The sequence below is a fragment of the Garra rufa genome, chromosome 20 (genome assembly GCF_049309525.1).
Source record: "Garra rufa chromosome 20, GarRuf1.0, whole genome shotgun sequence".
Taxonomy (NCBI): domain Eukaryota; kingdom Metazoa; phylum Chordata; class Actinopteri; order Cypriniformes; family Cyprinidae; genus Garra; species Garra rufa.
Window position 1 is genome coordinate 10,553,049 of NC_133380.1, and position 26,579 is coordinate 10,579,627.

The 26,579-nt window shown below is 34.3% G+C and overlaps 1 protein-coding gene across 1 annotated transcript in view; it reads left to right on the plus strand.

Annotated features, from left to right (window-relative positions):
• The window catches only part of xxylt1 (xyloside xylosyltransferase 1), a 75,866-nt gene that overhangs the window by 16,139 nt on the left and 33,148 nt on the right, over positions 1–26,579 (plus strand). Inside the window, exon 4 of the mRNA XM_073825689.1 lies at positions 6,112–6,244. Within this exon, the coding sequence (XP_073681790.1) occupies positions 6,112–6,244 (133 nt within the window). The remainder of the gene's footprint in view (positions 1–6,111; positions 6,245–26,579) is intronic.

Here is a 26,579-nt window from a genome sequence, read left to right on the forward strand (position 1 = left end):
TGGTGGAAAAAAGCACATGCCCAGTGATTTTTAAAAATACATGCTCTAGTTTTATGTTCTGTCATATTGCTGTGAGGGATTTGGCTGTTCATTAAAGGAAGATTGCGTCTGGAGGTGGGCTGGTATATTAACTGCTTAGCCCAAGTGACAATAGGAGCTGTGAAAATAATTGGCCCTTGTTTCAAGTGGCTATGAATCTTCTTTTATTGTGAAGCAGAGGCATGTGTTCGGCAGCTCGTGTGGGAACAGAAAGCCTGTGTTGTAAGACTCAAGAGCAATGTGTTTGTCAACAAAGTCTGCTACTTTGAGGTATTTCAGCAGTTGTTTTTATTGTGTCTGCTTGTAAAAAGATCAAGTAGAACATCTAAAGGTAGATATTTAAATGTTTATTCCCAGTAAAGTCTTTAAAGCCATTGATCTTTTGGTGGTTTCAACACAAGCTGCTATAGATGTTTACACTGTGTGCTAACCAGAACAGATCCACCAATCAGAATAGTTCTGCCTGTTTGTGAACTATAGCAAAGACTAAAAACACATACATTGAATTTTCTGACTTTTTTCTGTTTTTTAATTTTTTTATTTGTGAAATATCAGAATTTAATTTGTGATTGATTCTAAACGAGACTTGTCACAGCACTTACATATTGTTGCTCTTTTGTTGGTTTGATTACTTCTGTTGTTGCTTTGAATAAAAGTATCTGCTAAATGACTTAAAGTCCCCATGAAATGAAAATGGAACGTTTTTTGGCTTTTAGTATGAATGTGTTAGCCTTACGGTTTTCTGTAAGCTAGTGTGGTCCAAAACAATGACAAAATTAACATTTAGAAGATATAAGTATTCAAATCTCCACTTCAAGTCTCCAACTTTCGCTTATATGGATCAATGAAATTGATGACATCACCTTGCACTTCAGCTTCTCATCAAACTTTCTATCCAATCAAATGCTCTCTCGAATCTGAAGTGTCCTGCCCCCTTCACTATAAATCTACGCTGAAGCTGATACTGAAATTGGTCACTTGTTCACAGAATTTGTATTTTCTGTATGGTGAATGGAACATAGTGCACTATATAGTGGATAGGGAACTATTCAGACAGTGTTAATATGCTTTCTTTTGGGGCCAATGAAGTCTGCTCCGTTCCATAGACACGATAGCACAGATTGGATCAAATGTGCAAGAGCATTAAATGTGTCAAACCCATTCGAATTCTTCACAGAATGGCATATTTTATAGCAATATGGATGAGATTGTAGCTTTTCAGTTCAGCTTTAGTAATTTTAGTTTGTCGACCAAAACTTTAACACCAGACAAAACGAAATTTTCTTGTATTTTGGATTTTTTGAAAAACCTACTTTTGCAAACTAGTCCTAGGTTTTTTGCCCGTATGGAACCAAACCAGTGCAGAAAGATTCTCTAAAGGGCGAATATCAATAATTATCAATAAAATTTGAACTTTCAACTCACTGTCGCAAAGTGATGCCAAAATATTAGAAAGGGGTAGAGCCACTTTTAGTAAAATGTGTATAACTCCTGAACAGAATGAGATATCTTTGCCAAACGCAGAACACTTATGTAAGAGCTCAATCTGAGGTCACAGGACAAAAATCATGGAGCTTGGCCTTTTGGTGGCACAATAAGAAGGAAAAAATAATAAAAAATGGGTATACCTATGCAACTGTTTGTCCTATCAACATGAAAACCGCTGTGCACAGTCTTGGTCCAAAGTGCCACAAGTGTCTATAAGGACATTTGCATATTTAAATAAACATAGCCGCCATTGGCCGATAATGTTTAAGCAACGATTAGACAAGGCCTGTTTGACTAACAGCCTCAAAGGTCTGAGAGAAATTTGCAAGAAATCAGCCACTAGAGGGCATTTTTTTCAAGGGCTCAGACGATTGTACATTGCTTGCTTTTTCGCACATACACGCAATATTCATATCATGTGACAGAACTCCTTATTCAGGACAACTTTGCCTCTAGAACCACTGCTGTCAATATAATAGTTTGTTAAATGATTGAGAAGATGTAAAAAACCTACTTTTCCTAGGTTTTTTGCTTAATCTGATCCCCACAAAAAATATATATATATATATGCAGTAAAGTTCTCTGGACTCTCTAGGTCAATAATTAAAAAAAAAAATGAAATTTATCCTTTGGGAAGCTGTAATGGGGTCGTTTAGAAAAGGGGCCTATCCAAATTTACCCAAAATCCTACAAAGCCTAAAAGCAAACTCAAAACTTCACAAAAACTGGTGAGCACATGCTACAGGTGATTCTAAACAAGCATGCAAAGTTTAAAGGAGATCTTATAAGCATTAAAAAACAAAATATTTCTATGGTAAATTACCTGGATTTGCCAAAATGCTTTTTTACATAATTGATTTAGGTGGCTAAATAACGTATTTTTTATATGTGCTTAAATGCCTTAAAGGGCCTGAACTCTGGTAATTGCTGCTTGCAGCTATATTTTAATCTCTATTTCATTTAACGGAAACACTTTTTAATAGTTTTAGTTAACAATAACAACACTTTTATCACGTTGGGTTTGGTTAAGACACTGTTTGATTATATATATTATTTGTAGAACTACCTCAGATACTGTTTTATCAACATTAAAGCTGAAAAGGTGTTTGAACAGCTAGTGAATTCTATTATATGCTTTAAAGGACAAAATAGACCTTTTGATATACTTAAAAAGAAACATCTGATATTTAAGGCAGTCAGTTTTGTGACTCATTTTCCATTTGACTTGTGTAGAATTGAGTCACTATACTAAGGATTTACTGTTAGTGTTTAAAAAAGTATATATCTAGACATTTCATCTTTTTGAAACTTTACGCAACACCATTTTTACAGTTGTCAGTGATCTTATAGTCAGTCATGTGACTCCATGTGGCTACATGACCTTCCACATGATTATGAAAATGTTCTAGGAAAAAGGTTTCTGTTTCTATAGGGTGTCTCTCATACCAGATTTTAACCACCTCATTGCATTTAACCTTTTACCATTCAAGATATTTGTCTTACTGATGGAGAATGAGCAGATAAGACCAGGTTTTAATCTCATAATGAGGTTGACCTATATCAGCCTATATCACTTGCTGTTGTTTTCACTCAGGAAGGCAACAAAGCCATAATCCACAGAGAACAGATGGAATTCCACCTGCTCCATACTTTTAGTAAGGACTAACTGATAAAGTAGATTACTTGGATTACTTTGTATTGTTTTTCACCTCAATTGGGTTTCAAACTGTGAATAAACACTACATTTGCAGGAGGATTTCTATCTAAAGAGTTTGGAAAACCTAAAAGAGTCCTAGAAAACCTAGTGCAAAACTGTACAAATCTGTAAAACACAGGCACTCTTTTAAAAGTATGTCAAGCTTCTGTGATGACCAGGCTATTTTTGAGCATGTTCAACTGCAAACTGCAAACATGCTTCGAATGTCCTAGATGTGTATGTACTTAGCTAAAACTATAAAATGTGTTTATAAGGCTTCCACAGGCTTGTCTCTAGCACCCTGGGCCATGGTGCACTTCATGTGGACCCGTTTCATGAGAGTCTTTATCGCTTCAGGCTGCAGAGGCCCAATGAGATGATGAATTAGTGCAGTGGTTAATGCTTCAAAGGTGCATTTTAACCTGCTTGGTGACAAGCCCTCTGGTGCACACCAAGCCTCTGTGGCTCATCCTGCCCAAAGCGACTGTTCCTCTTTTGATCTAGTGTACTTTGAAGCATGGGTTTTATTTTGGGAGGTTTGAAGCAGCTCTGTTTTTGGATGGTAAAAATGGTTCTTATTCAAACCGGGGAGTCGAGGTTGGTCTTTGGGATTTAATCGTTTTAAGACCTTCTTATTTTATTTTAATATTTCAGCACCACTTGTGGCACCAAACTAAGAGTGTGTGTTTACACTTGTAGTTCGGTTCATTTGGTACATTATATCCGGATAGTATTTATTAATAAAATATTGAAGAACAGTAAAAATATGTTAGTGCATATGTTTAGCAAAATGCTTCTTTCTAGAGTTTACTAAGGATTTTATAATCACCAAATACGTCTTTTTCCTGAGGTAAATGTGACATTACGTGATTGTTTACAAGCTGTTAAATTGAGGTCTTTCCTGTGGTTGAAACACTGATTGAGTGATTACATGAGACAGGATACAGATTTCACTAAGTTGTTCTTTCTTTTAACTTGCCTTCTGATATTTATTCATGTTTATTTCAGGATTAAAACTGCTATTTAAGTGGAGGAGATGATTGGTTCACTTACTCTATGCACTTCTCTTGAACTGAGGCGCTGCAGCAATCTGTCAGTCCACATTAAACCGTACCAAATGGCATTTATTGTTTGAGCATTGTAATAAAATGGACAGAATTTGAAATCTGAAACTTTCATCTATCATCTGAGTTTCATATCAGAACTAACAACACAAAGCTTAAAGTGCTTATTGTGAATGTTCCATTCATTAATTGAAAACAGTCTACTCTAGACTAATCGATTCTTGTAATTAGCGAATTGATATCATCTTGTAAAAATGAGAATCTATTAAATTGAAGAAATCAATATTTTTTTACCCAGCCATAATTTTTATTATGGCAATGACTGATATTATAAACGTAAACTGCCTGTTTTTGTTGTTTTTATTAGTATTCAGCTAAATAAAATCAATTGCATCAGAACAATTTGGAAACCATTTGGTAACAATAAATTGTCATTTGTTAACATAATAATTGTATTGGCAATACTATGCAAAACTAGCTTTTATACAGCATTTGTTAATCCTTTTTAATGAATAAAATAATAAAAAAAGATATATTGTTTGTTCCTGTTTGTTCACAGTGCATACATTTAATAGATGCCAACTTGTTAACTTGCTAATCAAGGGTGCATTTATTTGATCAAAAATATAGTTAAAAACAACTATATTGTTAAATAATTACATTTTGAAAAAAAGTTCAAAAGATCAGCATTTATTTGAAATATCAGACCCTGGCCCGCAAAAAACATATAGGGTCATAAGGGTCAATTTTTTTTTTTTTTAACTGAGATTTAAACGTCATCTGAAAGCTGAATAAATAAACTGAATAATAATTCCATTGATGTATGGTTTATTAAAATAGGGCAATATTTGGCCGAGATACAACTATTTGAAAATCTGGAATCTGAGGGTGCAAAACAATCTAAATATTGAGGAAATTGCCTTTAAAGTTGTCCAAATGAAGTTCTTAGCAATGCATATTACTTATCAAAAATTAAGTTTTGATATATTTACAGTAGTAAATTTACTTAATATCTTAATGGAACATGATCTTTACTTAAATCCTAATAATTTTTGGCAAAAAAGAAAAATCACTGTATTGTTGGCTATTGCTACAAATATTCCCCTGCTACTTATGACTGGTTTTGTGGTCCACGGTATAAATCTAACATTGTAAATGTCTTAACTGTGATTTTTGAAGTACACAGCTATTATCTACTTGTAGCTGCTTGTTACAGTTGATTAATCTGGTGTAGGATAAACTGAACATAATAAAAAGTTTTGTTTTTGATCTCCATGCACTGTAGATGTGCTTCCTGTTTCATACAAATTCAGCACTTGTCGTCCTTTTATCATTGCTCACAGAGTGTTTTGTAGTCAGCCTGTGTGTTTGGAGGGGAGCACTGAGATCGTTCGTATTGATTCGTCCAGTTTCTGGTGCTTGTTTGGAGAGACGTCGGTGTGAAATGCCTGACCGACTAAACAGCTCCGGCTGGCTGCTCTCTTTTCATTGTTCTAATTACAACAAGCATAGTTTGGGCCCCCTATGTTTTGCTTTCCGGATGTGTGTCATTGTGTGCGCGGCCTCTGCTCCACAATGCTGCGTCCACTATGTTGTCTTGAGGGCTTTGTTGTCCAGTGAGCTCACACGAAGACCGTGAGGCCATCCGACGTGAGAAAACCCCTCTGAATGATGATGTTCATCATTTGTTAATTCAACTGAGTTGCGGGTTTTTTTGCATTAGTGCACATGAAGAAACAATATAGATCAGAATCAGAATGTGATTATTTTAGTGTGCTGAGTTTGTACAGATTTGCTTTATTTTGTCCTTCTTTTGCTTCCTAGAACTGAAGCGCATTGTTCAGCTGGACCTGGACCTCAAATTCAGAAGCAACATCAGAGACCTCTTCCAAGAGTTTAACCATTTCCCTGCGGAGGCCGTTATTGGAATTGCACGTGAAATGCAGCCGGTTTACAGGTATCTGACACTGATCTATGTACAGTAATGTAATTGCGTTTAAAGTTTCACATTTATAAATGTGAATGCACTGATAAATCTGGTGCATTCTTACCACAAAATATGAAAAGAAGCACTACATATTGCTGTCAGAGAGCTGCGTGCACATGAAGAGTATTGAACTTTATTTTTGCCACTTTAGAGGCCTTGAATGATTAAATACACACACTTTCAAATGTCAAAATGCCCGTCTTTGCAAGTATCATCATGAAACAGTAATTTGTATCTTAAGTGAAGGCAAAGAGCTGAGAAAGATAACAAATGTAAAGGTATTTTGGATCTGGGTAGCTCCTAAAGTGACAGCAGTCTACTATTTCTGCTAATATCTGTCATTCATGTTAATCAAACAACAAAAGGGAGAAAATGTCTCACTGCTCTTGACTAAATCACTTTTGTAACTTTAATAAGAAGTAATATATATATATATATATATATATATATATATATATATATATATATATTAGTGTTGTCAAAAATATCGATATTTCGATAAATATCGATACTGAAATATTCGAACGATACCAATACTAATTTCCCGAAGTATCGATACTAGCCGAGCTGTCACTTTCACTTCTACACAAAGGCGAGTTTACAAACACCACACGTGACCGCAGTGCCGTCTCATTCAAGTGAAGCGAATAGAAAGGAGAGCGCGGCACTCCGCGACCGGCTTTGTTTGATAAAGAGCACAGCAGGAGTGCTATCTGGAAATATTTCGGATATGAAACAAATGAATGTGGAAAGCCGAAGTACACAAGCAAGCCAATATGTAAGAGTTGCTACAGAGCAGTGCTAACAAAAGGCGCTACCACTACCACTAATTTCGCAAAGGACCTGAAAGACAGACACCCGTATCTAAATAAAGAAGAACTGTGCTCATTTTAACATTATCATCTGAATCATTAAATAAGATTGCCTATTATTGTTGCTGATATGAGTCTTGTCCCGTTTTTTTTTTTTTTTTTTTTTTTTACCGTAGTTCGTTAATATAAACAGATTGAGGAATCTTAGACGAGTAAATACTTTAACTGCGGTCAAATGTAAATTAACTGCGCTTATTTAACTTTATTTAAAAAAAAAAAAAAAAAAATTACTTAAATTGTGTGATTTGTCTTGATGTCTATCCAGTGAGCAACTGAGCATTGTTTTTGTGTGTGATGCACGCATGTTTGCTTGCATGGATCGTTGATTATGAATCCGGCATTAAAACTGTTCGTCAAATAATGTTAATGTATAACCAGCATTTATGAATGATGAGCAATGCATTTGTTACAGAATATTTGAATCTTTGATAACGGTAGGTAATAAAAATACAACGGATCATGTTAGCACGGTCCAATAAAAAATATTAACAGATATAACTTTGGATTTTAATTGGTTAATGTATTAGTAAATTATAGATTAAATTAATTTTTAACTAAGATTAATACGTGTTTTGAAAGTATTTTTCATTGTTTATTCATGTTAACTAACAAATAACTTTTACCATTAACTTAAGTTCTAAGATTAGTTAGATAGTTTAGTTAATTGTGTGGTCTAAAAAGAAAAAGAAAAGGTTTACGACCTACACTACCAGTTGTATTTGAACAGCAAATAAAGTTTGAAGCTCAAACTCAAATGAAGTTAAGAAGCTGAACAGGGCTGTAGCAGTGTACATATGCATATACCTCATTGTCATGTTCTAGACTATATTTATCTTTAAATTAAAAAAGACATTTTTAATTACTATTGTGGCAGTTTTTTTTTCTCTGTGGTATCGAAAATAGTATCGAATATCGATATTTTTCAAGGTATCGTATCGAAGTTAGAAATTCCAGTATCGTGACAACACTATATATATATATATATATATATATATATATATAATTTACACAATTTATACATTTGATTACTTTATACAATGTACTGTATGTAGCATTTCTTATTTATTTGTTCTACTGTAGTTTTTTGTCCTGTTGCTTGTAATTAGTTTCTAATTCTTATTTAATCGCTGATTGTTTACTTGTCTTTAGTGAGCTTGATTTGTTTGTTATAAAATTTGTATGATATAAAATTTTTTGACATCTTATTTTAAGCAAAAATAACACTACTGTACATTATAATGCTCATTTTAGTATTTAATGTTTTACTAGATAGAATTTTAAAATAGAAAATATAATTTTAAAATGTATTTAGTTTGATCAGCTATAATGTAAGAATGATTTTAATATATGATAATTTCCAGTATTATTTTAGTGTTATATTAGTATTATTCCATTATAGAAGTTAATAATTTAATTAGTTTTAAATGTGTTTTTTTTTTAAATACTTAATATTTAATGTTTATTTAATATTTTATATTTAACCTATTTCAGTATTATTTATATTCTATAATAGTATTTATTAGTTTTGATTTTACATTTTCAGTTTTATTTGTAGTATAACAATGTTTTATGTGCTTTTGTCATTTTTATTAGATAGGTTTTTTAAATTTATTTAATATTTCATATATTTCATATATAAACTTTGTTTCAGTATTGTTTATATTCTATTTTAGCATTAATTAATTTTGAATTTGAGTTTTCAATGTTTTCAATTTTATTTGTAGTTTAATAATTTTATGTGCTTCTGTCATTTTATTAGATAGGCTTTTTAATATATTTAATATTAAAAATATTATATTTAGTCTTTTTAGTACTTCAACTTAAATATTAAGCTTAAAAGTTAGCTGCCGAGACAACACTTCTATTTTTTATCTACCTTCTCATTTACTTTTTATATATTATTTTAGCTTTATTTCAGTTACCAAAAAACTGTTTTAATCATTTCATTAATAATAGCATGGTACATTGCTAATAAAAAGTATTATAGTATCACCATGTTTTGTGTTTTACATGGAAATACCATGAATAATTTGGATGTTTACAGTGATACTCTTTAAAGGACCATGCAGATATGATAGTACATGATCATTCAGCAGAATGAATTTGTGTCTTTTAGGCAAGTACTAGTATGCTCTGTACTGTATATCTAACCCGAAAAAGAAGTAGAAGTGCACTTTGCAAAGTCCTACTGTACAGTTTGATCAAAACTGTTTTTTCAAAGCCTGAAAGAGGCTTTGGACAACCTGTCCTCTGAGCAGAATGTAGAAATGGTCAATGCCATCTGTCTAGTGCCCTGGCAAAGTCAAGCAGAGCATGAAACTGGGACACATTTGGAAGTGAAAAGGGGTGGAAGCCTTTTCACAGTGTTCTCCAAGAGCCATCATGTGACTAAAGCTTTCAGGAATAGCTCCAGTGTTTAGCCACCGAAACATGAGGAGAAGGCTCAGATTGGTGATAGGAATTCACAAAGGAGGCAGTTTTTTTCTGGTTGCTTTCTCTGTGTGAGAGAGGGAAAGACTGTAGGGGCTTGTGGCCTTAAAAAACCCCACAAGCTACATTGATGTTGAGCCTGAAGCAAGGCAGCGTTGTTTAAACAGACTTTGCAAGTTGATGGATCTTATAGAGGCACAAACACGCTAAAACAGCTTTGATTACCAGGATCTTTAACCGCAATGTCTCAAGACTTGCATGATTAAGCAAACACGCATGATTTATCAGATTAATGTTGATGTTGATTAATGAGCAATTACCGTAGTACTTTAAGAGTTGACACTAGATGGTGCTGTAGTCACCACTGTTCCCTTGTTGAGTGTTTTCCTTTTTCATTTGCCCTATATTTCCCTCAGACCTGCCTTACCTCAGTCAGGGCCACAAGTCAAGCCCTTGTATAAGAAAACAGCAAATCATAGAATTTACAGTGCCTTTCACGTTTTATTGCAGTATTATGTTAAACTGCTTTAAATTAGTTTTCCCCCACATCAATTTACACTCCATACACCATAATAATGACAAAGCAAAAACCAGATTTGCAAATTTTACAAATTTATTAAAAAATAAAACACTGAAATAAGTACATTGCATACGTATTCATACCCTTAACTCAGTACATAGTTGAAGCACCTTTACAGCCTCAAGTCTTTTTGGGTATGATGTGACAAGCTTTGCACATCTGCATTTGGCAATTATCTGCCATTCTTTGCCTCACCTTTTCACCTCTCAAACTCTGTCAGCTTGGATGGGGGCTGGCAGACATTTTCTAGAGTCCTAGTTGTTCCAATCATCTTCCATTATGGATAATGGAGGCTACATGCTTCTGTGAACCTTCAATGCAGCAGATTTTTTTCTGAACTCTTCCCTAGATCATTGCCTTAACGCAAGTCTGTCACTGAGCTCTACAGGCAGTTATCTTGACCTCAGGACTTGGTTTTTGCTCTGATATGAATTTTCAGCTGTTAGATCTTTTCTGAGAGGTGTGTGCCTTTCCAACTCATACACATTCAAATGAATTTGCCACAGTTTAACTCCACTCCAAGTGTAGTAACATCTAGAAGCAATATGAATGCTCCTGAGCTAGATTTCGAGTGTCCCAGAAAAGGGTATGAATACTTATGCAACGGGATCTTTTCAGTTTTTTATTTCTAATAAATTTGCAAAGTTGTTACAAACCTGTTTTGTGCTTTGTCATTATGGTGTATGAGATGTAGATTGATGTGAAAAAAAGTAATTTAGCAGTTTAACATAATGCTGCAACAAAACAAAATGTGGAAAAAAATGAAGGGGTATGAATACTTTTGCAAGGCACTGTACATCTCTGTTAAAAGAATGCTTTATCCAAAACTGAAAACCTTGCCATATTTTATTCGTTCCATTGTTGTTTAAGCCCATATGTGACCCTGGACCACAAAACCAGTCTTAAAGGGATAGTTCACCCAAAAATGAAAATTTGATGTTTATCTGCTTACCCCCAGGGCATCCAAGATTTAGGTGACTTTGTTTCCTCAGAAAAACACAAACAAAGATTTTTTACGAAAACCGGTGCAGTCTGACAGTCATATAATGGATGTAGATGGGCACCAAACCTTTAAAAATAAACAAAAACATGCACAGACAAATCCAAATTACACCCTGTGACTCGTGACGATACGTTGATGTCCTAAGACACGAAACGATCGGTTTTTGCCCTGGGGGTAAGCAGATAAACATCAATTTTTCATTTTTGGGTGAACTATCCCTTTTAGTAGCACAGGGTATTTTTGTAGCAATATCTATAACAATACATTATATAGGTCAAAATTATAGATTTTTCTTTTATGCCAAAAACCTCTAGGATGTTAAGTAAAGATTTTGATTTTGATTAGTAATATACATTGCGAAGAACTTAATTTGGACAACTTTAAAGGTGATTTTCTCAGTATTTTTTTATTTTTTTGCACCCTTAGATTGCAGATTTTGTTGTATTTCGGCCAAATATTGTTCTATCCTAACAAACCATAGATCAATGGAAAGCTTATTGATCAGATGATGTATGATGTAAATCTCAATATCAATAAAAAATTTACCCTTATGACTGGTTTTGTGGTCCAGGGTCACACATTTTTTCTGCTTCCTTTGAAAACATACTCACATAATTGGATGGTAATCCAAAAAAGATTAATTGATTTTAAAGCAATGCGATAGCTTTGCACAAAGAACAAACTTTTGTGTAATATTTGAACTGTTTCTTATAGGTTAAAAAATTGTACAGACAGCAGTCTTTAAATAGATTTGTCAGCTTGATCAGGAACCAGATGTGAAACTTGTTATATTACTATTTGGTTCAAATAACTATTATGTAAGCAGAAGGAGAATGTGTAAAGTTATGAAAGAAACCAGTCACACTGACATTTAAAAGTTTGAAGTCAGTAAAATATTATAGTATTATAAAATAATATAATATAATAATATAATATTATAAAATATAATATATAGGAAATTTTGCATGGATGCTTTCAACTGATCAAAAGTGATATTTAAGACATTTATAATGTTAAAAAAATATAAATATAATAAAACTTTTTATTCAGCAAAAAAATCTGAAGAATAGTTTCCAAAAATATTAAGCAGAAATGTTTCTTGAGCAGCAAATCAGTATATTAGAATGATTACTAAAGGATCATGTGACACTGAAGCCTGGAGATATGATGCTGAAAATGTAGCTTTGCCAACTCAGGAATACATTGCATTTACTGTATATTGTATGCAAATAGATACAAGTATATTGTAGAAAACAGTTATTTTTTTACCAAATCTGTATTTTACATGAATGTATTGGATTTCATTTGAATGTTTTCATTAAATTGTAATAATCAAAAGCATATCTAATTAATTGATTTTATTTTAATTATTTATTTTTATTTTATATTTATTTATATATATTTTTTAAAGATTTATTTTGGGCATTTTTTGCCTTTATTTTGATAGGATAGATCAGAATTCACAGGGGAAAAAAAAGGTATAGTTGGGATTCGAACATGGGATGCCCGGAGCGCTGCCCAAAAGACTATCGGCACCAAATTGATTTTATTTTTTACACAAATTATTATTAGTAGCACTACTATCATTACATTAAGTAATATATTTTTTTTATCAGTTTCTTCCAGTTAAACTGAACTTTTATTTTGACGGGTTGCTGTGACGACCTTAAAGTTTCTGTTTGTATATGATACCATAAAAATAAAAAAAATTCACAAGAAATAGTAAAATGCTCATGAATTGACTCTGCAGTTCTAGAGATTGTTTATTTGTTCATGTACTCATACATGTGCCCCTGGACCACAAGACCAGTCATAAAGGGAAATTTTATGAAACTGAGATTTATACAACATACCTGAAAGCTGAACAAGTAAGCGTTCCATTGCAGGGCTCAAGAGTGCGACCTAATTTCGAAAATTTGGGTGCAACTAAGAAAAAAAGTTAGGCGCACAAGTGCGACTAGTTAGTCTAGAGCCCTGTGTTGATTGATTATGGTTTGTTAGGATAGGACAATATTTGGTCGAGACACAACTTCTTGAAAATTAGCAATCTGAGGGTGCAAAAAATTTAAATATTGAGAAAATCACCTTTAAACAGTCTAAATAAAGTTCTTGGCGATGCATATTACTAATCAAAAATTAGCTTTTAATGTATTTACAGTAGAAAATTTACAAAATATCGTCATGGAATATGATCTTTAGTTCATATGCCAATATTATAAATATTATAAATAAAAAAATTGATAATGTTGACCCATACAGTGTATCTCTGGATATTGCTACAAATATACCCATGCTACTTAAGACTGTTTTTGTGGTCCAGGGTCACATATTGACGTGGCAGAGGCTAAAAAACACAGCAGTATTTTTGCGGCTTAAATGTACTGACCTAGTTTTGATTTATTCATCCAAAAACCAGCAAATTCCGTGACATTTCACGTTATACAGTAAATTCCATTTTTATGAATGGACCGCATTCATAGGGTCTATATTCCAGAGAGCAGTGTCAATTGCAGAGTTTCAGTTTAATTGATCTGATCTTACCTTATCTAGTGTAATAAGTTCTCTATTGTTTTCATTCACCCATACATTTAAAAAACTTAACATTTGGTCATGCTTTGCCATTACTTTTTTCATCTGTTCACCTGTTTTGAAGTAGAGAGGGTCAGGAAAGCAATCAGGCTTTCAGCTGTGTAAGGAGCTGATATAATTTCCGGATAAACGAAATAAGACATGATGATGGAAAAATTGTCCCTGTGAGAGTTTTTTTTTCCCTTCAACAACAGAGTGCAGGTTTTCCACAACAGCTCTCTTAGTGCACTCACACAAAACGACGTAAACAATTGCGGAGGAGAAAAAACATAATCGGCCATTGAGATATGAGTGGTACGTCAGCAGCAGCAGCAGCCGCAGTGCTGGGGTTTGGTGATAACATCTAACACCTGTGCCAACACAATGACCCACTAGGCCACTGTAATTAACTTTTAACTCTTTTCCAAACCTTCTGCCCGACTGGCACGGGCCTTACGCTTTGTTTGCGATGCTCCCTAGGCACCCAAAGACCTCTGGTTTCCACTGATGCAGCATGTTTGGACGTCTCTTGGCTCTGAGGTGCTTGGTTCTTACGGTGTTGTCGCATTAGTCTCTCCGCAGCTGAGGCAGAAAGAACACGCAGCAGGGCTGAAGACAGATACCACTGTTTCTCTCCAGAACACTTCTTTAGATAGTGAAGAGCTGTGTTATCTAATGTACTTTGTAGCTAATGAAGTGAGACTTTAGAAACAAATGACAAGCCAGACTTTTGCAGCTATGGTGGGTCTAACTATTTTGGGGTTCCCTTCAGGAAGTCTTGCTCATTGGTTCAGTTGGTTTGCTAGTTGCCTTTTTAATTTTCTACTTGACATGATAGTTATGTTGGTTGTCGTTTATCCAGAGTAACTTGATGAAGCACCCTGATCAATAAAAACAACAACAATGACATTTTCAGTGAAAACAACATTTTCTCATCCAAATATTGGATGCCAATATCACAAAATATAACATTAAAATGTGTATAAATCACATTTTCTAAAGAAACATTGTCTAATAGCAACACCACGTCTCTCTCTTTTTCCCTGAGCCCATTGAGTTTGAACAGACCCCTTAAACAATGCTGTGAGTTCGTGGGGGAGTAATTGAGAATGAATGGGATAAAGTCACGTGACCAGTCATTGCAATTTGATTGGATATGATTGATTATGCTCGGCTGTGATTCATGCGATAAATCCCAAGTCTTTTGTTTGTGCGTGTTCCACCTTTGCAAATCAGGCTGAATGAACAATATAATGCTGTTTATGGAAAGACTAATTAAAAAAACGAAGTAAACAAATCACAACTTAGATATAACCATGTTTTTACTTCAAAATAAGACGATAAAATCTGTTTCTAGTGAGTAATCAGCTTGGTGAAATTTAAAGTAAATCTCTGTGACTAATATTTAACAAGCTTTGAAGGCTGATGATCCAAAAAAATGCAAAAATTGTTAATAATTTATTAATGAAAAAATAAATAAATAATAGTTATCACCTTACCTGCCCAGTTAATTGATTCTATTAATAATTGCAAACATTTTTTGTATTACAACTTTTCTAAAATGTTAGGTTTAAATATGCAAATTATGTGTTATATAATGAAATATGTGCTAATTTGCATACATTTCTAGTACAAAAATCTAAACACTGGATGGAGTTTCAAAATTCTTGTTTAAATTTTTTTTACATATTAGAGTCAAATGTTTTTGCAGAGCATTTTGTCACTCCGTAATTCTGAAAAAAAAATTTTTTAACATTTTTTGGGGGAATAAAATGTATAAAATCAAGCAAATTATATATTAAAATATCCCTCTGTAAAAACCTTCAGAATATAGACAGGATTAGAAATGTAAATGTTTACATTTTTTATGTGTGTAAGTGTTACTGAAGTGGAGATTTATGGCTCAGTGTAGGAGAAAAACTCATTTTGACAAAACGGCCTTTAAAAATATGTATTGTAATTGAACTCCATTGACACAAATAGATAAAGTGCTATATAAAAGAAACACTTGGTGTCTTTGGGGTGTTTTCTTTCCACTAGTCTGAAAAAACACTTAATGAAACAACAACAAGCCCAAAATCTCAAACTCTTGTCTGTGTTAATGCCAACTACATGAATTTTGACAATAGTGTGTTATTGGAATTTTAACATTTCACCCTCATTTCCTTTTATAAGTCTATTTTACACTAGTTAGGGCCCGAGCCCAAAAGGGCGAAGGCCCTATTGTTCTTCTAAGGGTTCTTATTTTTTTTTTTATTTATTTTTTTTTTTTTCAACCGTTTGGGCACTTTTGGGGGCCTTAACATACTCAAAAACTCTTGAAAATTTGCACACACGTTGGAATCTGCCGTCGTCCGGACGCCACAGAGGCTGGGACCCGGGCGTGGTTCAGGGCCTCTACAGCGCCCCCTGGAACACAGTTTGAAAACTTGATGTACTGCGCACACATACTTACACGTATTGATATGAAACTCGGTACACATATAGAACTCATCGAGCTGAACAACTTTTGTACTCTATGTCATAGGCTCCACGCAACAGGAAGTGAGATATTTAGGGCTGTTTAAAAAGCGCATGCTCTGGAATTTAACGTACTCCTCCCAGGGTTTCCATAGGATTGTCACCAAACTCGGTCAGCATGATCTCAAGACATTGGGGACGCTAAATTGCGAGGGGATTTTTGATATCTCGAACGGTTTGGCCGTGGCAAGGCGACAAAGTTATGGCGAGAAATGAGAAACAGGAAGTGTCTAATAACTGTTGTACACATTGCCTGATTCTGATGAAACTTCACCAATTTGTTCCTTGTATGATGCCGATTCCATAAATGTGACTATTATGAGTCATAGTTATAGCGCCACCAACTGGCAGCAGGAAGCGTGTCATTTTCAAAATGCTTTGAAATCAGCCTCTTAATTTTACTTGATTTTCTTTAAACTTCATCAAAATCATGTCAAAACACGGCCGATAAGAATATGTAAAGGGGTCGATGATAAATCGAATGCTGTTGCCATGGCAACGTCTCAAACTTTAAAATTAGATTCCTGTCTTTTCGAGGCAGATAACATGCTTAGAATTTCATGAAACTCAACACACACATCAATATTAATGATAGTTAGACACTGGCAAAAGGTCATAAATGGGCGTGGAGCAGGCACTCTATAGCGCCATCTTTTGACAAAAGTTGGGGGGTTAATTTTTCCTACAGTCACCAAACTCTGTACATATATTGTTCTCATCAATCTGGACAACTTTCTAAATTAAACTCATTAGCTAAGACCAACAGGAAGCCGGCTATTTTGATTTGAATGTGGATTTTTTGAAAAATCAGGCTGTAAACAAATTCACACTCCTTCTAAGAAAAAAAAGCTTTTCACACCAAACTTTTTTAACATGAAGAGAAGATTCTGAAGATGTTAAATTGCGAGCGGATTTGGGATATCTTGAACGGTGTTGACGTGGTGATTTTTTAAAGATGTAGTAAAAAACATAACCCTAATTTTTTATATCTTTAAAGTGCAGCATCCAAACTCTTTAAAACTTTTTTCACACAAAGATCTAATCATCATGAGCAAGTGCTGGTAATATCATAACTAATCACGCTTCTATGAATTAAAGAAAATTAAAATAAGAACTCAGTAACCTGCTGTCACTGGGCTGACTGTCTGTGTTGACACTAAGAGTGACTGAAGGGGGGAGGGGTGAAAGGGAGAGAGACCAGTGGAACATGCTGTTTTGCTTCAGACCATCTTTGAGGAAGATGCTCATTGCACATTACACATTGCTGTAGTTTAATCTAGATAAATATGTCTGAACTTTGAGAGTCTGATCTTTAAGAAAATATAAAGGGTCACAAACTCTTTCATTCTTTGTATATTGCAGTTGTTTATTTATTTTTTACTGAACTATACCATGAACTTGTCCTATTCAGTCACATAGCAAAAGATTAAGAAAAATACAACTTTTTAGCATGAGCGATTTATCTTCATTGATAGACATTTATTTTCATAATTTAAATTTTAGATTGAATAAAAAAAACACTAACAATTTCAAGACAAACTTTGACAACAAAACAAACTTTGCTGTTATCTGTTCAAAACATCTGAAAATTGTACCATTTTAAGATGAGTTATATTTATATATCGCCCCATTACAATACCCAACTTGATTTTTAAAGAATGAAGGGTTTATTGAGCACTTTATTGTGTATTGCTGTACACCCACATGAACTGTGTTCATGTTCATGTTAATTCACAGTACATACACTATGTTAAAAGATACTAATTTACCTTTAAACAATATATGAGTACTTTTTTAGGTTAATATTAATTAACATTAATAAATGCTATTTAATTATTGTTCATGTTAACTAATATAGTTAATGTTAACAAATGAAACTGGATGGTAAAATTGTACATTTAGTGTGTATGTGTCTGTGTGTTGATTTTAAAATTTTACCCTTTCAATTCAAACTTTAAATCCAAACTGGCTGAGGGTTAATGTGAATGCATGTGCCAACTGGGCACCGTTTTCCTAATTGATTCTTAGTTATGTAGCGCTTAAAAGTGATGTTTTATAACAGGTGTCACCTGCAAAGCAATATCCACACACAAATTGGACAGATAGGTAACGATGACATTTAAGCAGAAGTGGTGGACGTAAAGCAAGCAATAATAACATTTTGTTATCATCATGAATTACTTGTTCTTATCGTCATCCTCAGAATATTGGGAAAATGTTCCCTATATTGTGAACGGCTTTGGGATATCTTGAACGGTGTTGATGTGGTGATTTATGAAAGTAACAATAAAAAAGATGAAGAGTTTTTTCATATATCTTTGAATTGCATTATTCTAACTCATCAAAACTTTTTACATATAAAGAACAAGAAATTCTTAGGAAATACGTGTAGTTTCAAAATGTTATCATGCTCAGAGGCCCCAAAAACATTAAAAGTGTTATATAAATTTGTCAGATTAAAGCTCTAATACCAGGGATGAACACTAGAGGTCCTCATAACATAAGGAATCGTTTGACCTCTAATGCTATTTAGCTCATTGTCAGTGTATAAGAATGACAATAATCCATAGAATCAGTTGATTTGTACTGTATTGTCAGTGTACTTATACATAATTATTTTGTATAGGTGCTTAAAGAGCATTAAAATCTTTTTTTTTTATCTTTTAAGGAAAAGTTATATGATTTAAATACATATATACACTCTCACTGATAGAACAAAAAATCTTATAAGTATGACACTATACTGCTCAGTTCACTTAATTAGAATGAGAAACAAATACAAAAAGACCAAAAAAATCAACTAAGTAAATATGTATTTATTTTTAATGTATTTGTTTATAATTATTTCACAGATTCTTATAGATTATTAAAATAAAATTTAAAAATGAATGTAGACCATAAAACATGGTAACTATTTAAAATAGGGTCTCTTTTGTTAACAATGGTTAATGAACTAACAAACACGAACAAACATCGAACAATATATTTGTACTCGATTTTCTTCAAACTTCATCAGAATAATGAAAAAAAAAAAAAAACGATGAGAGTCTGTAAAGGCGTCCCTGATGCATCAAATGCTGTTGCCATGGCAAATAAATAAAAATAAAAAATAGATTCAAATATTTGTTTCCTGTGTTTTTGAGGCAGATATCATGCTTAGAATTTCATTTTCATTTTTACATTTTCAATGATTTATTATATATTTAAAGTGCAGCATCCTAACTCTTTGAAACTTTTTTCATACAAATAACTATCCATTCTGATCAAACACAGATCATTTCATAATTACATAAAACTCCACGAATGAAAGAAAATAAAAAAAACATATCTGATCTCACTCTTCTCTGTGTGTGTTTGTGTGGTAAGTGGCTGAGTGTAAGGAGGGGGGATGGGTTGTAAGAGAAAGAGTCAGAGAGGAGGAGAGACAGTAAGGGTTAGTCCAAAGGGTTACTGTGAATGCATGTGCCAACTGGGCACCGTTTTCCTGATGCTATCGGGATGGCGACTGCACAGACGGCGAGGGCCCGGTCATCGCTGCTTGCAGCTTTAATTAGGGCCCGAGCCCAGAATGGGCGAAGGCCCTATTGTTTTTCTAAGGATTATTATTATTAGGGCCCGAGCCCAGAATGGGCGAAGGCCCTATTGTTTTTCTAAGGATTATTAGGGCCCGAGCCCAGAATGGGCGAAGGCCCTATTGTTTTTCTAAGGATTATTATTATTATTATTATTATTATTTCATCAATGTTTTGGGGGATTTCGGGGTCCTTAACATACACGAAAACTCTTGAAACTTTGCACACGCATTGGAACCTGCGGCCATCAGGGCCGGACAAACTTTGACATGGGGGGGTCACCTGGGGGGGGCGTGGCACAGCGTTAAAAATTTCAACTTTTGAGGGACTCTGGAGCACACACCGGTTGACCTATATTTATCAAAATTCATACACATATAGACCTCATCGAGCCGAACAACTCTAATGCTCAAAGTCCGTCCTTCGCCCAACAGGAAGTCAGCTATTCAGGGATGTCTAAAAAGCGCATGCAATGGAATTTGAAATACTCCTTCAAGGCCTTTCCACCGATGGCCTCCAAACTCGGTCAGCATGATCTCAAGACATTGGGGAAACAAAATTGCCAGGGGAATTTTGATATTTCAAACGGTTTGGCCGTGGCGGGGCGACAAAATTATGGCGAGAAATGAGAAACAGGAAGTGTCTAATAACTTTAACACACTTTGTCTGATTTTGACCAAACTTCAGCAGTTTGTTCAACGTATGATGCCAGTCACAGAGATGTGACTATTATGAGTCAAAGTTATAGCGCCACCAACTGGCAGCAGAAAGCGCAACGTTTTCTAAATGCTTTTAAATCAGCCTCTTAATTTTACTCAATTTGCTTTAAACTTCATCCCAATAATGTCGAAACACGGCTGATGAGAATCTGTGAAGGGCATTATCGATAACTTTTATCATGTTGCCATGGCAATGTGTCAAACTTTAACTTTAGTTTTTTGTGTTTTCGAGCCACTTAAAATACTTGGAATTTCATGAAACTCAACACACACATCTGTATTAATGATATTTAGACACTGATAAAAGCCTATAAATGGGCGTGGAGGAGGCACTCTATAGCGCCACCTTTTGACAAAAGTTGGGGGTTTAGTTTTGCCTACAGTCACCAAACTTGGTACGTATATTGCTCTCATCAATCCGGACAACTTTCTAATTAACACTCATTAGCTATAATAAACAGGAAGTTGGCTATTTTTATTTGAATGTGGATTTTTGGAAAATTCAGGCTGTAAATAAAATCATACTAAACAAAGCAGAAACAAGAAGTTCACACCAAACTTTGTCAACATGATAAGAATATACTCAAAATGCTAAATTGTGAGCGGATTTGGGATATCTTGAATGGTGTTGATGTGGTGATTTTTTAAAGTCACAGTAAAAAAAGTAGCATTAATTTTCATATATCTTTAAAGTGCCTAATACCAACTCTTCAAAACTTTGTATATATGAAGAACAAATCATTCTTAGAAAATACGCTTGGTATCAAAATTTTATCATGCTCAGAGGCCCCAAAAACATTAAAAGTATCCAGAAGTGAAAGAGAGAAATGAAAACTGTAATACAAGGCATGAACACCAGAGGTCCTCGTATGATAAGGAATATTTTTACCTCTAAAGCTATTCTGCTCATTCATAATGTACAACAAAGAAACAAATGCATAGATTCATTTGCAGTTGTTATGTACTGTACTTTCAGAATACTTTTAAATAATTTTAAAATAAACACTAAAAAGCATTATTTTATTTTTTTTATGAAAAATTATGAAATGTTTTGTTTGTCTCTCACTGATTTGGTAACACTTTCTATGAAGCCCCTGTTATAAGGGTATTTCTAAGGCATTATAATGAACGCATAATGCATTATAAAAAAAACGTATAATATAATATATTATATCATCCAATGAATATTCATAACAACAAATATCATACATTATAATACTTAAATATTAGAGGTTATAACTTTTAAGATTATGATTTATAACACACAATAGACACCATATTAAATCTACTTCATTTGTAATGGACTATATCATATTAGATTTATTTTTTACATTATATTCTATTCTATTGACTATAAGCAACTAAATCTCACCAACTAACACTCCTTACAGTGTAGACTTAGATTAATGTTAGGCTAAGTAGAAGGTTCATGTTCTTGCAAAGTTACTTATAATCAGTTTGTCTTTTGGGGAACTGTCAAAATACAGTGTTAGCATATATTCAGCACACTACTAATAATAGTTACTGCTAGTTGACATGCAGTTGCAGAGTTACTTATAAAAAGCTGTCTAACGGGTACCATCAAAATAATTAAACTGATCATATTATACATTCATCTGATCTGATACCTGATCTTATGGCTATTTGAGAATTATTATTATTATTACTTATAAGTGATCTTTGTATGCTTTAAGTAAAGTGACATCAGTAAGATGGCAAAATATGAGACTTATACATTATAACTATGAGGAGGTAATCATACTCATAAAAGCTATAATAAAAAAAGTAAAAATTCTAATACATTAAAACTGTTCTTATGAATGCTCATGAGATTATACAACATATTATAAGGTTTTTTATAATGTATTATGCATTCCTTATAATGCCTTAAGAATACCCTTATAATGTAATATAAATACATGAACCCACAAATATTTTTAACAAATATAAATAAATGTACTAATGTACCTTTTAATAATATATGAATACTTTCTTTAGCTTAATATTAATTAACATTAATAAATGCCATTTAATTATTGTTCATGTTAACTAATATAGTTAATGTTAACAAATTAAACTGGATGGCAACATTTTAAATATTGTGTGTATGTGTATGTGTCTGTGTGTTGATTTTAATTAACCCTTTCAATTCGGTAAACTTTAAATCGACCCTGGAAGAAGGGTTACTGTGAATGCATGTGCCAACTGGGCACCGTTTTCCTGATGCTATCGGTATGGTGACTGCGCAGATGGCGAGGGCCCGGTCATCGCTGCTTGCAGCTTTAATTATTATTTTTTTTTCAATGTTTTGGGGGATTTCGGGGGCCTTAACATACACGAAAACTCTTGAAACTTTGCACACACATTGGAACCTGCGGCCATCAGGGCCGGACAGACTTTGACATGGGGGGGTCACCTGGGGGGGGCATGGCACAGCGTTAAAAATTGCGACTTTTGAAGGGCTCTGGAGCGCACAACGTTTGACCTACAGTCATCAAAATTCATACACATATAGACCTCATCGGGCCGAACAAATTTCACACTCATAGTCCATGCTTCGCCAAACAGGAAGTCGGCTATTCAGGGATGTCTAAAAAGTGCATGCAATGGAATTTGAAATACTCCTACTAGGCCTTTCCACCGATGGCCACCAAACTCAGTCAGCATGATCTCAAGACATTGGGGACGCAAAATTGCCAGGGAATTTTTGATATCTCGAACGGTTTGACCGTGACGGGGCGACAAATTTATGGCGAGAAATGAGAAACAGGAAGTGCCTAATAACTTTGACATACTTTGTCTGATTTTGACCAAACTTCAGCAGTTTGTTCACCGTCTGATGCCGATCACAGAGATGTGACTATTATGAGTCAAAGTTATAGCGCCACCAACTGGCAGCAGAAAGCGTGACGTTTTTGAAACGCTTTAAACTCAGCCTCTTAATTTTACTCAATTTGCTTCAAACTTCATCACAATAATGTCAAAACACGACCGATAAGAATCTGTGAAGGGCGTTATCCATAACTTTTATCATGTTGCCATGGCAACGTGTCAAACTTTAACTTTAGTTTTTTGTGTTTTTGAGCCACTTAAAATGCTTAGAATTTCATGAAACTCAACACACACATCTGTATTAATGACAGTTAAACACTGATAAAAGCCCATAAATGGGCGTGGAGCAGGCGCTCCATAGCGCCACCTTTTGACAAAAGTTGGGGGGTTACTTTGTCCTACAGTCACCAAACTCGGTACATATATTGGACTCATCAAGCCGGACAACTTTCTAATTTACACCCATTAGCTACGACCAACAGGAAGTCAGCTATTTTTATTTAAATATGGATTTTTGGAAAAATCAAGCTGTGGAATTTGAAATACTCCTCCTAGACCTTTCCACCGATGGCCACCAAACTCGGTCAACATGATCTCAAGATATTGGGAATGCAAAATTGCCAGGGGATTTTTGCTATCTCGAACGGTTTGGCCGTGGCAGGGCGACAAATTATGGCGAGAAATGAGAAACAGGAAATGTCTAATAATTTTGACACACTTTATCTGATTTTGACCAAACTTAAGCAGTTTGTTCGTCGTATGATACCGATCACAGAGATGTGACTATTATGAGTCAAAGTTATAGCGCCACCAACTGGCAGCAGGAAGTGTGTTGCTTGCAAAACGCTTTTAAATCAACCTCTTAATTTTACTCAATTTGCTTCAAACTTCATCAGAATAATATCAAAACACGGCCGATGAGAATCTGTGAAGGGGTCCTTGATACATCAAATGCTGTTGCCATGGCAACATGTCAAACTTTAACATTTGTTTCCTGTGTTTTTAAATATAGCTGTGAATAAATTCATATCACTCATAGCAGAATCAGACAGTTCACACCAAACTTTGTCAACATGATGCCAAGATACTGAAGATGTTAAATTGTGAACGGCTTTGGGACATCTTGAACGGTGTTGATGTGGTGATTTATGAAAGTAACAATAAAAAAGATGAAGAGTTATTTTCATATATCTTTAAATTGCATTATTCTAACTCATCAAAACTTTTTACATATAAAGAACAAGAAATTCTTAGGAAATACGTGTAGTTTCAAAATGTTATCATGCTCAGAGGCCCCAAAAACATTAAAAGTGTCACATAAATTTGTCAGATTAAAGCTCTAATACCAGGGATGAACACTAGAGGTCCTCATAAGATAAGGAATCGTTTGACCTCTAATGCTATTTAGCTCATTCTCAGTGTATAAGAATGAAAATAATCCATAGAATCAGTTGATATAGACTGTACTGTCAGTGTACTTTTACATAATTATTTTGTATAGGTGCTTAAAGAGCATTAAAATCTTTTTTTAATCTTTTAAGGAAAAATTATATGATTTATATACATATATACAATCTCACTGATAGAATAAAAAATATTATAAGTATGACACTATACTGCTCAGTTCACTTAATTAGAATGAGAAACAAATACATCAACTAAGTAAATATGTATTTATTTTTAATATATTTGTTTATAATTATTTCACAGATGCTTATAGATCATTAAAATAATATGAAAAATGGGTGTAGATCATAAAACATGGTAACTATTTAAAATAGGGTCTCTTTTGTTAACATTGTTTAATGAACTAACAAACACGAACGAACAACGGACAATATATTTGTACTCGATTTTATTCAAACTTCATCAGAATAATGTAAAAACACGGCCGAGTCTGTAAAGGCGCCCCTGATGCATCAAATGCTGTTGCCATGGCAAATAAATAAAAATAAAAAATACATTCAAATATTTGTTTCCTGTGTTTTTGAGGCAGATAGCGTGCCTAGAATTTCATTTCCCATTTTCAATTTTCAATGATTTATTATATATTTAAAGTGCAGCATCCTAACTCTTTGAAACTTTTTTCATACAAATAACTATTCATTCTGATTAAACACAGTTCATTTAATAATTATATAAAACTCCACGAATGAAAGAAAATTAAAAAACAAATCTGATCTCACTCTGCTCTGCACTCTATGTGTGTGTTTGTGTGGTAAGTGGCTGAGTGTAAGGAGGTGGGATGGGTGGTAAGAGAAAGAGTCAGACAGGAGGAGAGACAGTTAGGGTTAGTCCAAAGGGTTATTGTGAATGCATGTGCCAACTGGGCACCGTTTTCCTGATGCTATTGGGATGGCGACTGCCAGACGGCGAGGGCCCGGTCAACGCTGCTTGCAGCTTTAATTATTATTATTATTATTATTATTATTATTATTTCATCAATGTTTTGGGTCATTTCGGGGCCCTTAACATACACGAAAACTCTTGAAACTTTGCACACACATTGGAACCTGCGGCCATCAGGGCCGGACAAACTTTGACATGGGGGGGTCACCTGGGGGGGGCGTGGCACAGCATTAAAAATTTTTACTTTTGAGGGACACTGGAGCACACACCGGTTGACCTACATTTATCAAAATTCATACACATATAGAACTCATCGGGCCGAACAACTTTCATGCTCAAAGTCAGTGCTTCGCCCAACAGGAAGTCAGCTATTCAGGGATGTCTAAAAAGCGCATGCAATGGAATTTGATATACTCCTCCTAGGTGTATCCACCGATGGCCACCAAACTCGGTCAGCATGATCTCAAGACATTGGGGACGCAAAATTGCCAGGGGAATTTTGATATTTCGAACGGTTTGGCCGTGGCGGGGCGACAAAGTTATGGCGAGAAATGAGAAACAGGAAGTATCCAATAACTTTAACACACTTTGTCTGATTTTGACCAAACTTCAGCAGTTTGTTCACCGTCTGATGCCAATCACAGAGATGTGACTATTATGAGTTAAAGTTATAGCGCCACCAACTGGCAGCAGAAAGCGCAACGTTTTCTAAATGCTTTTAAATCAGCCTCTTAATTTTACTCAATTTGCTTGAAACTTCATCCCAATAATGTCGAAACACGGCCGATGAGAATCTGTGAAGGGCATTATCGATAACTTTTATCATGTTGCCATGGCAACGTGTCAAACTTTAAGTTTAG